Source organism: Carcharodon carcharias, chromosome 12, assembly GCF_017639515.1.
Source record: "Carcharodon carcharias isolate sCarCar2 chromosome 12, sCarCar2.pri, whole genome shotgun sequence".
In the NCBI taxonomy this organism is placed as follows: Eukaryota; Metazoa; Chordata; class Chondrichthyes; order Lamniformes; family Lamnidae; genus Carcharodon; species Carcharodon carcharias.
In genome coordinates, this window is record NC_054478.1 from 30,465,260 (window position 1) to 30,480,479 (window position 15,220).

A 15,220-nucleotide genomic window follows, 5' to 3' on the forward strand; every position below is an offset into this window, starting at 1 on the left:
TAATCTTGTCTTTAGAGCTAGATCATTTATGAGTGAAGTCGGAAAATACTTTTCCTGGAACTTGCTGCTCCTGCGATCTTGTGGACTCTGGGTCAATTAAAGTTTTCAAAACTGATGTTGATGGATTTTTATTGGGTAAGGGTATCCAGGGGTGTGGCCCAAAGGCAGGCAAATGGAGATTGAGATACTGATTGGCCATGTTCAGATTGAATGGCATGGAACACACTCTCTGGAGTGGGCGGGCAGGGGGAGATGGGCTGAATGGCCATGCTTTTGTGTGAAAGAACCTGTTATTTAAGGCTATTCTTGCATTGGCTTCTTTTCAAACCTTTTGTCCCCTTTCTAGGTGAGGCTCTGTTTTGTAGGCCACTTTACTCCCTGGTAATTCTCATGGGTAATGAGAATTGGGAAAATCGGGGTTATGTTGTGTTGTCCTTTTTTTTAAAACAAAAAAGGTGAATTTTCATCATTGAAAAATCAGTGATATTTATTGATCTTTTTGTCTTAACTTTGGTCAGTGAAATAAACAGATTTGAATGTTTGAAAACAAGCGTTCCTTTTGAACTTTAGAAGATTTAAAACTGAGTTGCTGAACATTCTCTTGTTTTTTCTTGTTTTTTTCTTGTTTTTTTTCTTTTCTTTTAGAAAAAAGCGAAGGGCCAGGAGCTCTTTGAGCAAATCATGTACCATCTCGACATCATTGAAAAAGATTACTTTGGCCTTCGGTTCATGGATTCTGCTCAAGTAGCGGTAAGATGGCCTCTTCATCCGATAGATGCTTAAGGAACTTGCCTGTCTCAATAGATGTACAGCGTTTGGAGGGATAACTGTCATAGGCCTGCGCTTTGTGATCTACCTGTTTTAGAATTCTGTGTAATGGAATCTCAGATTCATTTCTCTACCTTCCAGGAATAAACTGTCAAATTGCCCCAAATTTTTTTTTTTTTAGATAATCCCATTCTTCATAGTACCTTTGTAGTAATGTGTTACTGAATGTGTGGGGGTGATATTCTTCCTCTCTGGAGAAAGGCTGGGATTGGTTAATCCAGTTCTCTCTCTCTCTCTCTCTCTTCCCTGCCCTGCGGAGACAGGACTGGGAGGAAATTCTGAAGTGAGGGTTTTGGGTCCATCCTGGGCAATCTTGCCAGGGACGGGTCAGCATCGGCAATTGCTACCCTGTCCACTAGCAGCGTGGGGTAGCCACCTGAAACAGGCCCTCCTCTGAGGCCAAAGCCCGGCAGGTGCCTGGAGAGACAGCTTGCTGATGGCAGGTTGGCAAGCCCATGATGTCTCACTGTACTTAATCCCTCTATCCGCCTAATCCTCCCCACCACCAGCACCCCACCACCCCCAGAGCAACAGGCATCAGTGTGCGACAGCTGATGGTTGTAGGCCATCTAGTGAAGGGGATTCCTCTCCCACGGGTGGCCTGGTAGTTATGGTTTGTTTATTTTTTTAAAAATAGAGACTTCCTTAGAGGAGGCAAGATGGAAGCACCCTCATGTTTCGCCCCCTACAGTGGCAGGGCCTACCTCTGCTGGTGGGGCTGCTGTCCTTCCAAAGCAGATTGTGCCTTCAGCCTCAGGAACCCACCCTCCTTTCTCAATCGGGTGGCACTTCCAGAGATGGCCTCTTAATTGTGAAGATCTGGCAGACGATGCACCACCATCCAGTGCCAGTTTGCGATTTGACAAATGGTTCCACCCCGCAATTTCTCCTAAAGGGGATGCTATTTTAGCTTTGTATATCTCCTAGCAGCTGTTTAGTAAGCAGAGATGTGACGAAAGACTAAAGCCCATTTTTGCCTGCATTCCTGCTTTTTCCTCTTTTAATTGGACCCATGAATTTGAGCTTTGAAGGCTTTAAGTGAATGCTTTCAAGCCAGGTTTTATTGACGTATAGTTCCTGTGTTCTTGCTGCGTGTAAACCTTTCAATGTTATGCTCTATGAAGCAAAACATTTTTTTTTAAGTAAATGCAACTTTTCTAAGTAACCATTTTAACTTTCGACCCAGGGGTGATAAGGCTGTTTAGATATCTGCTACATATTTTGCCTGGATATTGCAGAGAGCTGTTTCATGTAAGAAGGTTGAGATTTGAGCTTTCAGTGGCTCTCTAAACAAAATGCGTATGGGGTTCCTTGGCTAAGAACTTTTAAATGTCCAGCACTGGAATGTGGAGGAGCTGAAAGAAAACAGGCCCATGATTGGTTGGTGGGGAGGGAAGCAAAAGTGCCAAGGGCCAAGTCTAGTCATAGAACACCCCTCCCTACTGGACACAGGTTATTATATATTGTTGTTATATTTATTGTTATATAACCCAAAGGTAGAATTCACTTCTAATTTAAATTGCTCTCTTGACATTGGGTGAATTGAACAACATTACTCCAGTCTGGCTGATGTGACCTTTTGAGAATGAATTGATTGCATTTTTATTAGTTAGTGAGACCCTTCAGAATTTGATTTTATTTTATGATGTTTGCTTCAGTTTGAGAATGCCGAATTATGTGGGTTCATCTTCATTCCTCAAAGGTAGCCACACGCTATCAAAAGGTCAGTCAGTGTTTTATTATTGTCTGAGGGTGCTTGGAGCAACACACTGATGTATTTTCATTTTCAGCTATGGCACTTCAAAGCAACCTGAGGGGCTATCCCTGTACAACAGAATAGAAAGGTTGGGAAGGAAATGGATAGTTTAGTAGCCTGCCTGGTTTCATTGCTCTTCCTCAGTCAAGGCCTGAGAATTAAAACAGAGTAAATAAATGGTTTTAGGAAGAAAATCTGTCAGTCTTTTTATGAATGACTAATCTTTACAAACGCTTTTTAAGTCTCCTGCCCTCTTTAACATTATGTGCAGAGTCCTTTAACACCTTCCCTCCCAGGTTGAGCTGTATCTCATTCTGGCATTCACTGGGGGTAAGTTTTACCACCATTTTAGGAGGTAAATTGGCAGAGGGGGATTTTCCTGCCCTTACAGAACCCACCCCAATTATCACTTCCATCGACGGATTGGAAATATTTTTATTTTGTGCCTATTCAGACCCACTTTATTTTAAGCTCTCTTTTTTTCCTAAAAGCTGCTGCCCTTGAGCAGGCAAATGACTTGAAAAGCTGAAACAAAGACAAGCCAGCCACTTCCAGCTTCCTGCCCTTTGTCTGAACCACAAAACCATTTTGCAAGGCAAATGCAAAAATACCGCAGGTGCTGGAAAGCTGAAATAAAAACAGAAAATGTGCAAATGCTCAGCAGCCCAGACAGCACCCATGGACAGAGAAAAACTGAGTTAACGTTTCAGGTCGATGACCTTGGGTGGACTGAGGTCACTGACTTGCCTGAAGGAGCCTTTATGATGCTTGCAGTGTCCCTGACTTTCATGCAGTTGACAACACTATATTAGATGTAAGCTCTCACTGCCTCCCACTTGGTTCCACTTTTACTCGTTCTCTTGATTAGGTATGACTTGCCCTGATGGCTATCTCACCTAAAACTCCGCAATCAGGTTCAGCACATCATTGTGCCTGTTTCGTAATGTGGTGTAAACGCACTGAACTGGTTCACCTCTTTATTCATGCGACAAAGCTGGACGAGTGTGGTCCAAGGCCACTAACAGCCTTCAATGACATTGGTTTAAACCAGGGCACGAAGAACAGTTGCCCATTTTTTTTTTATGTGGTCTGTCTGCCCTGCCTGAATGTAATGTATGTCTGTATTTTTATGTTGCAGCACTGGTTGGACAACACCAAGAGCATCAAGAAGCAGGTGAAAAGTAAGTTGTGTTTGAAACCATTCGAAATATTTCAGTCTCTTGATGTAGGATCTGCAAAATGTGAACCACAATAATAAGCTGATGCAGGATTTGAGGGGGCAAATAGCGAGAAACACTTTCCTCTGGTGAGGGAGTCTAGAGTAAGGAACTTCCAGAGAATTCCAGGGATGGGAATTCCACTTTGCTGCATGTGTGCTGGATGATGCCACGCACAGAAATTGGCTCCAGCTGTTCGGACTCGAAGCCGAGAAGCGGCTGAAGCCACTGCCAGGCAGGCGGGAGGCTCAAGGTTCTTTGGGAGCACATTTCCCAAAGACGTGCACCCCGCAGCCACAGAGAGATCAAGGGAATAGCACTCGGGATGGTCATACAGCAGTGTAGGAAGAGGCAGGCAGTGCAGGAATCCTCGGGGGTAGCAGCAACCTCAAACCGGTTTTCAGCAACGAATACCTTGGGGAAGCGCAGTCCAGAGCACATCCACGGCAATGCGGGGCAAATGACTTCACGAGGGGCACGGGAAAGTGGTAGAAATGCAGTGGTCATGGGGGAAATTCATGATTACGGGAGGATAGAGAAGCATTGGTGCAAATGTCAACATGTGCCCCACATGGGTGTGCCCCCCTGAGGGCGGAGTAAGGGACATCACCGAGGGGCTCAGAACATTTTGAGGCAGGGTGGGGAGCTGGGCTAAGAGGAAGAGCCCGATGTTGTGGCTCATGTGGGAATCAGTGATATGAGAAGTTAAAAAGACTTGCTGTTCAGCAGTTGGACTTTCAGGAACTAGGAAGGAAGATTAAAAATTAGGACCTCAATGCTAGTAATATATATAAGAATTCTAGATCCAGGGGACATAGATTCAAGATAAGTGGCAGAAGGTGTAGGGAGGAAGAATTGTTTTACGCAGACGATAGTGGGTGTCTGGAATTCGCTGCCCAAGTTGGTGGTGGAGGCAGAAACTCTAAACTCTTTTAAAAAGTACCTGGATCTGCACCTTAAGTGCTGTAAGCTGCAGGGCTATGGGCCGGGTGCAGGAAGGCGGGATTAGAAAGGGCACCTGGGTGTCCTCGGGCTGGCATGGATGAGATGGGCCAAATGGCCTCCTTCTGTGCTGTAACTTTTCTAAGGTTCTAATATGTATATTTAACTTCTGCATGCTTTGGGATGAGGAATAGTAGATATAACAGGTTAGCACATGGTTGGAGAACTGGTGCAGAAGCAAGGGGTGTCGATTCCTGGGGCATTGGGACCATTTCTGGGACAGGAAGGACCAGTTCAAGGTGGAGGGGTTGCACTTCCACAGAGCTGGGACCATGTCCTTGCAGGAAGGTTAAGTAGTACTGCTGCGTGGGGGTGGGGTGGTGGTGGGGGGGTACACCAGAGAGGAGAAACAAAGTTCACAGAGGGCTTAGAGGGGAAATGATGCTAAAGGATAGTTCAGAAAAAAAGAGGGACCAGACAGTAGACAAATGTAAAGCAGTCTATGTCTGGATTTGGAGAGTGTATACAAAAGTGGCTAGTATGGTAAATAAGGTTGGTGAGCTACAGGTGCAAGTCACCGCATGGAACAAAGATCTAGTGCCAATAAAGGAGACCAGGCTCAAAGAAGGGGAGGATTTGGAAGCTCAATATCTTGGCTACAATGTATTCAGAAAAGTTGTAAAGAAAGTAGAGGCAATTGAACCAAAAGAACATTAGAGAGGGATGATGTAGTTGAAGGATCAAAGACAGAGCCACTTTGATTAGAGTGAAGGAATAATAGAGGAGCTATTATGCTATTGGATCAGTACAAAAATGCATCAAATAGTGGAAAGGGAAGAGAGGAGCAAATTTGCTGGCAAATTACAGAAAGATGCAAGAACTGCAGAGAAGTGATAATGTGGACTTCAGTTTCCTAAGATACACTGCGATAGTAATGATGCAAAGGGCAAAGAAGGGGGGAATTAATTAAATGCATAGAAGAGAACTTTCTTGATCAGTGTGTTCCAGTCCAATGAGGAAGGAAAGCTGTACTAGATCTAGTTCTGGTTAAGTGGTGTGTTTCATTGAGAGAGTATTTGGGCAATACTGTCACCAGGTTTAGAATAGTTATGGAAAAAGATAAGGGACAACAAAATTAACAAAACTTAACCGGAGGAGGGCTGACTTCAGTTATGAACACCAGCAACTGGCTTCTAGATGCTGGATTTCTTGCAAGCTGATCTAAATAAGCACAATTATGGAATCCATTTTAGAGCAACTGTGGGACTGCCTGGACCATGTCCTGTTGTGGGTCTCCCACTCTTCGTAGAACTTGGCTGGTTTTTGATCCAAAATTGGATGGGTGATTAGTTCTCTGTTACTGCCCAGATAACATTCACAATATCCAGGATATAAAGCACAGAAACAGGCCAGTTGGCCCAACTGGTCCATGCCTGTGTTTATGTTCCATAATAGGCCTCCTGCTGTCTTATTTCATCAAATCAGCATTTGCAATGTACGGAGTCAATTACCCCAGGGGAATGTAGGGAGACTTCCATTGCCTTCAACAGGCACTGACCTGGCTTTTTTTTATTCATTTACGGGATGTGGGATTCACTGACTGGGCCAGCATTTATTGGCAATCCCTAGTTGCCCTTGAGAAGGTGGTGGTGAGCTGCCTTCTTGAACCGCTGCAGTCCATGTGGTGTAGGTGTACCTACAGTGCTGCTAGGAAGGGCATTCCAGGATTTTGATTCAGCAGCAGTGAAGGATCGGCAATATATTTCCAAGTGAGAGGATGGTGAGTGGTTGAGGGAGGTCAGGCAGTAATGTTAGAATCGTGAGCCAGGCACTTGAACCTGCTCCACCAGTCAACCAGATCATAACTGATCTCCACTCCCAGTCCACTCTCCTATCTCTGCAGCTCATCCCTCAGTATTTATCTAAATAAAAGGAGATGCCATACTCTCAACAGGACTGATGCGTGTGGGTTCACTTGGGAGATATGTGGAGGTCAAGTTTCTGCTGTAGGCTCAGCTGGGAAATTGGACTCTCATCACAATTAAAGTTGTGCATTTGCTTCCAATTTTTGAAGTTACTGGGGCAGGTTACCTCCCAAACCCATTTACACAATCCCAAATGTAGCATTATCCATGAAACAGTGCAAGGTGATAGTGTAAATAAGCAAACAAACGTCAATTAGTGCCAGGGAATTAGGCCAACAGGACCTCCAAGAATGATCGATTTCAATTCATTTGAATTTATTAATGCCAGAGTAGTGGGTGCCTGTGGCATCTCTGCGCCAATGAAAAGTGAGTGCAATTTGACGGTCTTTCTTGAATAGGTGCAATTGGCCAAAACCCTGTGAGATCAGTTTTAAGGGTGGGCCTGCTTCTGACTGGGTAATTTTGGATCCAGCATTAATGATTCCAGAAAACGGGAGCATGAGTGGATTTTGCTTGGGACTCGCTTGTGATTTTAAATTCCATAAACCTTTGCACTGCTTCAGTTGAATCTGCCAGGGTTGCGCTAATAAAACTAGAGGAAACAAGTGGCAGCACAGCCCTGTGGTGTCCGGAAGGGAACAGGTTGCTGGATGTTGGTTCTTGTGTTCTGTTCTCTATTAATGCAATTAGCTTGAAAGTTTACTCTGGTCATGTATTTTCTTGGATTGAATTAGATTCTGGAAACTTAGAGCATTATTGGACTGGTTTATATATTGAGTATTTTAAAAAAAATTCCCTTTTGCAGTTGGCCCACCGTACTGTCTTCATTTGCGGGTGAAGTTTTATTCCTCTGAGCCTAATAATCTTCGTGAAGAATTAACAAGGTGAGAACGGATTTTGTTTCTGTTGATTTGGCCTTCAAAGATTGTATCTCACTTAAAGGCCTGCAGGTTTGTGATGTCAGAGATCATAGTTTTTGAAATAAAGAAAAATCATTCTTGCTTCCCTTCCCCTTTGCCCGGTATAAGCACACTCTATTGGATGAGGTGCTCAGAAGTCAACTAGTGCCTGTGGAAGTGGTCACCAAGTGGTCATTACTCCTGTCTAACCCTCTGGCATGAGTGCTGTGCAAGTATTAATACTGCATCTGGCAGCATGGCTATGGCAAATTTGCTCAGATTCTTATATCCACTTTCCTAGTGGCTGGGTAGTAATCAGCCCTAGAAAGCCTGGATATTCATCCTCCCACCGCCCCCCCCCCCCCCGCCCCGACTCAATCTTCCAACCTTAGCTAATTATTATAACCTAACAGCCAACCTGCCTGAGATCAACTAATTGAGCACAAAGCAGGGGGAACCTGAGACTAACATAGTTTGTCTGTTTCAAATAACAAGGGTCTTATGATTCCCCAGACACGATCTGTTTAGATTCTGCATGATCCTTGTTGTATGCTGATCAGTAACTGGTGTATTCTCTGGTAAAGTCTATAATGGGAGCACTGCCAGTGCACAACAGGCTACAGCATCTATCGCTCATTTGCAAAAAAGCCCTATTTGAAATGCATATTTGTGGAACTGAGGGACTTGGATGCCTGAAGGCTCCAGGAGTTGTTGCCAGAGGTGTGTTAATTCTGAAGCTGGTGTTCCCCATGATGCATGCACAAGGATGTTCAGTGCTCGGTACAATTCAGCGCCTTGTAAAAAGAGGACGTGTTGGAACCTGTTGGCCTGCCAAGGCTCAGCACAGAACAAACATAAATCTAGATAATAACAACAAACCTGGAAGGGATAATTGAATAGTAACATTTCTGGTATTCCATGTCAATTTTTTTTCCCCAATAAGCATCAGCCACTGACATTGCAATCGTTCATTCACTAGTGGAAAATGTCATCAAGGACATGGGAAGCATTGGCAACCATTGTCTCAGAATCCAGTCTTGACTTAAAATGAAAACAATCCTCCCTTTAGCTGTCTTGCTAACTGAGGTGTCTCTGAGGCCTACAGACCAAGGAGCCCTTGGGTTCAGTTCCCTTGTATGTTGAACTGTTTGAACAGCAATAGAGTGCCTACAATTGGCTTCAGTTCTCCTGGGTTGGGATGGGGTTGGGTGGGGGTCTGGAGTGAAATTATCCAGGAACCTTGCTCTTGATCTTATCCGCTAAAAGGTCAGCACATGTTGATGTCAGCTTCGGATGAGATTGGGGTTCATCTGTGATGCTGCAGATGGTAGGACATCCTGCTAGGTTCAAAGGTTGGGTGTCAGAGGCTGCCGGTGCTCGTGGAACTGTACACCAGCACAAGCCAACATCTTCAGGAAAAGAGGGGACAACACTGGGCGGAAAAGAAAACTGTATATGGGAAGAATAAATAAATGTGATCACACTCATCCAGTGGGGTGGGGGGGTTGTGTGGTTGGCTAACTTGCTCTAATTACCTTATAACAATTTAATTTTGTACTCATAATCCCTTTACTACTTTTCTATCGCCTAATGACCCTTGGATCATATTTGTTTTATCCACAAAAAGTGCCTAGTATCATATCTGTAATGACTTACAGTCAGTGTGCTTAGTGTCTTAAAACCAGCAGGTCTGGTTTCAGTCCTTGAGGTAATTAGAAGCAGCCATGAAATTGATTGATTCACCGCGGTGACCTGGCCCGTTTTGAATTGCCAGTTTCCATGACCTTTCTGTCTGCTCCTGTGCCCTGGGTGGCATTAAAACTGTCACACGCCGACCTTTGATAAAGCAGCCTGAAGTCACGTGACCAAGCCACCATGTCATTGATTGAAACAGGAAAGACCTTTTGTGTTTGAGCTGGTTTCTGGGATTTTCTTATCCTCCCTGGTTGTCGGAGAGCAAATATTTTTGCCTTTTTGCTCATTTTGTAGGGATACCTCCTTTTGCAGGTTGCTTTTTGAATTGTTCCCTAAATGCTTGTCGTAGCTTGTGCTTGCTGCCCTTTGATTTGTCTTGCATTTGCAGTCAGCGCAGAAGGTGGTCATTCAGCCTACTCTGCCTGTGTCAGCTCTTTGAATGAATAATCCAACTAGTCCTATTCGCGACTCTCTCTTTCCCGTAGCCCTACAATTTTCTGACTGCAAGTATTTACCCAATTTCCTGTTAAAAGTTACCATCGAATCTGACTCCACCGTTCTCAAGCAGGCTGTGCATTCCAGATCAAAACTCACTGTTTTTTTATTATATAAAATATACCTTTCAACGGGTTTGGTTTATGTTTTGACTGATTCTTTGTTTTTCTGCAGATACTTGTTTGTATTACAGCTGAAACAGGACATTCTGAGTGGCAAGTAAGTAATGTTTTGTATTACCTTGTACCAGAGGTCAGGCAAGCACCAAGTTTGATCTGTTTGATCTCCTGCTGGATGTTAAAGGCCATGACTTTGACGTATTTCCACAGGGTCAGTGATAGTTCAGTGAATACTTGCACCTTTTAATGGTGAGGGACTGAGGCACACAAACCAGAAATGCCTTGGGCTCAAATCCCAGTTAACCAACAGACCTTTTGGTGTTGCTGTACTGGAGGAGGAATCAGCCAGGAGTCTCCGCTCTTGATTGCTGTTCAATGACATCTGCTGGAAATGAGGTGTAACTCTTTCGAGTAAACACGTTTCTATTTGTTTTTCAGATGAAGTTACATTGTTTCATAGTTTGCCATTGTGAGATTTGAACTCTTGATCTTGTGGTTACAAGCCCAGTACCATAACCACTTGGCTATTTAGGCCAAGCCAGGAAATGAGGTGTACATGAACTTTGAGTGAGCAGGACAGGAGCAGGCTCAGCTGTAATTACTCCCGTGATGCAATGTCCCCTGGTCAGGACTGTAGGTGAGGAACAGCCACTGAGCAAGGTATTAGAGGTTGCCAGCACCCATAGAACTGTACTTAAGCGTGTGTCAGTGCCTTTAGGGAGGGGTGAGGAAGGGAAGACTTTAAATTGTCTTCACTTCATATAATCCACCAAAGAATTTGGAAGAAATTACCCAGAGAATGGTTCAATTGTGAATCTCGCAAGTGGGGCAGACGAATTTAAGGGGAAAGGAATATACGGACACATTGAGGGGTTAGATGAAGTAGGGTGGGATTGGCACAGACCATTTGGGCTGAATGGCTGTTTCTGTGTAGTAAATTGTATTTCTTCCCCCTTCTAGAAGTGGATGAGCCTGTAAACTGCTATCTGTCCTCTGCTCAGGGATAGTCTTTCACCTCCCACATTGATGAACTGTGCTTCTTGGTTTATCACTTTGTGATTGTGGCATTGCTGCTCCCCGGCTTGATGGTCAGAAGTGGACTGTATCTCTTTCAAATGCTTTAGGTTTCATTGGCTGTCCCTCTAGAACATGCCTGAAAATGTTGGGTATTTCCCTCATTGTGCCAGGCAGCCATGAGCTGTTGACCTGCCATCTGCTTCAGTGTACTGATGTGTTGAGGTTACACTTTCTAAATCTACATATTTGCTTTCCACAGTAAAGGTGCACTTGCCATATCTGAAGGTCAAAAAAACCAGAGAGCCCCTTCTTTGTTAAATTTCACCCTGGTGGCAACGCTTCAGCTTTGCATGTGGGGGAAATCCTTTGGCCCTGAAATTATGCCGTAGGATATCAACTGTCAAAGGCTTTTAACACATTCAACAGAATCATGAGGCATTCATCTGCCAGTATCCCATGGCATAGTTTCAGGGCCTTCATGTTTCTGGTTGTCATTTTTAAGAGTTTGCATTTGGCTCCCTTGTGCGCCTGAGTTGGAGCCAGTTTTAAGTCCTGCCTACCTAACACTGGGAGCACTAGTGCTCAAAAATAGTACATCATCATCTGAAATTGGTGATTTTTGACTGACACCACTCTGGCCTTCAACAATGCCATTGATGTTTGAATTAAAATAAAACTTGATCTGAAGAACATATTGCCTGTTCATTTGACATCACAGATGCCTTTAAATAGAAAGGGTGAGTGTACCGGCACTTTTCATAAAATGTTTTTCTTAGGACATGGGTGACACTGCAAAGGCTGCATTTATTGCCCATCCCTAGTTGCCCTGTAAGATGGTGGCAGGATTGCTCCTTGAACTTTTGCAGGTCTTGTGGTGATGGTGCTTCCACGATGCTGTTAGGTAGGAGGTTCTGGGTTTTTAGCCCAACGATAAAGAAGGAATTGTAACTTACCCAAGACTTGGGAGAGAAAGTGATCAAGTCCTAATGACATTTCTCCTCTTGTGCATGAACTTCTGGAGCTGTGCCTTGACCAGGAAGAATAGAAAATGCAGAATGCTGTGGTACAGAGAGATCTGGGTGTCCTTGTGCATGAATCACAAGAAGTTACCATGCAAGTACAGCAAATAATTAGAAAGACCAAATGGAATGTTGGCCTTTATTACAAGGGGAATGGAGTGTAAAAATAAAGAAGTCTTGTTGCAACTATACAGGGCATAGGTGAGACCACAACTAGAGAACCGTGTGAAGCTTTTGTCACCTTAAGGAGGGACATATTTGCATTGGAAATCGTTAACAGAAGGTTAACTAGGCTGATTCCTGGGATGAGTGGTTTGTCTTATGAAGAAAGGTTGAACAGGTTGGGCCTATACTCATTGGAGTTTAGAAGAATGAGAGGTGATCTTCTTGAAACATGAAGGATTCTAAGGGGTGGGTATGATGGGGCAGATGCTGAGAGGATGTTTCCTCTATTGGGGAGATCTAGAACTAAGGGGCACAGTTTAAAATAAGGGGTCTCCCATTTAAGATGACTTGAGGAATCTCTTTGAGTGCTATTGGTGTTTGGAATTGTGTTTGAGAGCAGTGGAGGCTGCGGCATTGAATATATTAAAGGCTGAGTTAGACAGATTTTTGATGATCAAGGGGAGCCTAGGGTTATAGGAGTCAGGCAGGAAAGTGGAGTTGAGGGCACAATCTGATCATCCATGATCTTGCTGAATGGGGGAGCAGGTTTGAGGAGCCAAATGGATTACTGCTCCTATTTCCTATATTCTTGCGTCTGTGTTCAAGACCAATACGCTGGTACCATTTATTCCTATAAATACTGCTTAAATACTTCCAAAAATTATTCAGTATTTAATAGACTTTTATACTGATTGTTGCTATGAAAATGTACTAAAAACAGGAGTAAAGTATTCTTCAAAACCTCAGCCAGTGTATTTGAACACCTTCAGTCTTAACTAGGAATCATCATGTTTGCACTTAAATCCTGCTGGCCTATTTGTGTTACCTTGATCACTGCAACATAAATGAACACATTGCATGTTAGCTTGACCTTCTGTGTAGGAAAATAGTTAACCTTTCACTTGTGGCCTTCCTCAAGGCCAAGCAATGATTGGAATCACATTGGATGGTGAATTGTGGGCACAGGTCCACATCACATCTCCCTATGGCACAAGTTGCCTTGAGTGGAATCTATTTTTGGATGTACTATTGTAACATAAACTCTTTTTTCCCTTTTTCAACTATCTAGGTTAGAATGCCCTTTTGACACATCGGTCCAGCTGTCAGCCTATGCCATTCAGGGTGAGGCTTCGTTTGATTATTTTTGCTTGCCTTACGTGCCTTTTTTTTATATAAAGTGATGCCCAGACTGTGTGTGTTGAATTAACCTGCTGCTTTGCCTCTGCCATGCTGATACTCGATGGCAAGCTGATCCTTAGGCTCTCATGATGATGTCGGATGAACATGACACCTGGAGGAGTTTTCCCTTTCACTTCAGAAGTAGGAAATGGTGAACATGGTTTCTTATCTTGATGACCGAGGGGTCACCAAGTTGGTCTCTTGTTCTCGAGCATCTTGTGGCTGTAACTTTGTCATGTTGTTTAGTTTATGAGATCTCTTGTGTTACCTTCCATACATGATGTGAGCATGTCATCTATTCCGCATTTGGGTAATTTGGAGCAGAAATGGGTCATGTTTGGACTTGCCTGTCGAACTGTATAACCTGAGGTCGGGGGACCCATGAGATGATGACATGAGCGATGGCAGTCATGTGTTTTTTTTTTCAGTAGTGCCCAGGAATTTTTTGGAGGGCAGCAAATTCTGGGGTTTCTCCAGAACAGCGATAATTTTTTATGAAAAGGTCTAACTGATTTGACCCATCTATTAAGAAAAATAGTAATTTTTGGGCTGTTAATGGCCAGACCATCTCTTAATGTTCCTCCATAGCTGCCCTGGAGAAGGTGGTAGTAGACTGCACTTCACAATATTAAAAAAGCCAAATACTGTGGATGCTGGAAGCATGAAATGCAAACAGAAAGTGATGGAAAAACTCAGCAGGTCTGTGGAGAGAGAAAAAGAATTAACGTTTTGAGCCCAGTAAGACTCCTCTTCAGAACCTTTATTCACACATTCTCTGGATCTTATGAAGGTCTTCCAATTCTCTCATCAGGCTTCCTATTGCTTTGCACTTTTATCACTTCTGCCAGTTAACCATTTCCTGTTCTCCGTCTGAGGGATAAATATGGTCACAACACTGGGGAAGAACCCCCCCTGCTCCTCTTTGTAATAGTATCATGGATATTTTGTGTCTACCTGAGAGGGCAGAGCCTCAATGTTTAACATCTCATCTGAAAGGCAAGAACCACTGACAGTGTAGCACTACCTCAGCACTGCAGTGGAGTGTCAGCCCTGATTTTGTGCTCAAGTCTCTGGAGTGGAACTTGAAACCCCTAACCTTCTGGAGGGAGAGAGCGAACCAGGGTGACACCAGCCAGCATGATACCCAGATAAGTTGCGAAGAGGAATGGCAAACACAGATATTAAATAAGCCAACCACACGCCTCCAACGATAGAAAATACTGCAGGCACTAAAAATCTAAAAACAAATAGAAATTGCTGTAAACACTCAGCATGTCGAGTACAGTGTCTGGATAGGAATGACAAGATAACAGAAGACATTGCTTCAGTAGAACTAAAAGATATGACAAATGAACCTGAGTGAGGGAAGAGGGATGGGAAAATATACACAGGAAAAGAGGATGAATTAACTGGCAAAAGTGATAAAATTGAAAGACAACGAGAGACCTGGTGAGAGAAATGGGAGAATCAAAAGAGCTTCACAAGATCCAGAGAATGTGTGAATAGTTAAAGCAGGTTAGTTAAATTGGAAATGGCAAAAATGGAAGACAACCTGCCAAAGAGAAACAGCCTCCAGGGGGATCTCGATCCCAATGGTCAAGCCTCTTCCTCCCTCATCCACTGATGTCTTCCTTTACCAGCACCAGAGAGTGAATGAGGGCCGTGGTTAATGTCTGAAGTGATGAGGCTAACATTAGTGGAGACAGCTGCAAAGTGGCAAGCAGAAAGCTGATGTGCTGTACTGGAGCAGCTTGGCTAGGGGAAAGGCTAACTCTGGTGCATAAGTCTACAGTACAGGCTGGGATGTTTTCCAAGACTTTGGTGTGTCTTTGAGTGGGATGATAAAGCTGCTGTTTATCCAGATATCCAGTTCAGTTTCCATTTCTGCCTTTTAATCACCCGACCCGGAAATTGATTGGAATCGTGGAATCCTTTGAATGTGCTTCTTGCTTTTGCAGTAAACT

The 15,220-nt window shown here is 43.7% G+C and overlaps 1 protein-coding gene across 1 annotated transcript in view; it reads left to right on the forward strand.

The window, feature by feature from the left end:
- Positions 1–15,220, forward strand: part of LOC121284615 (band 4.1-like protein 5) — a 111,093-nt gene that overhangs the window by 61,572 nt on the left and 34,301 nt on the right. Inside the window, exons 2-6 of the mRNA XM_041200128.1 lie at positions 646–750; positions 3,723–3,765; positions 7,474–7,552; positions 9,932–9,976; positions 13,147–13,199. Of these exons, the coding sequence (XP_041056062.1) occupies positions 646–750; positions 3,723–3,765; positions 7,474–7,552; positions 9,932–9,976; positions 13,147–13,199 (325 nt within the window). The remainder of the gene's footprint in view (positions 1–645; positions 751–3,722; positions 3,766–7,473; positions 7,553–9,931; positions 9,977–13,146; positions 13,200–15,220) is intronic.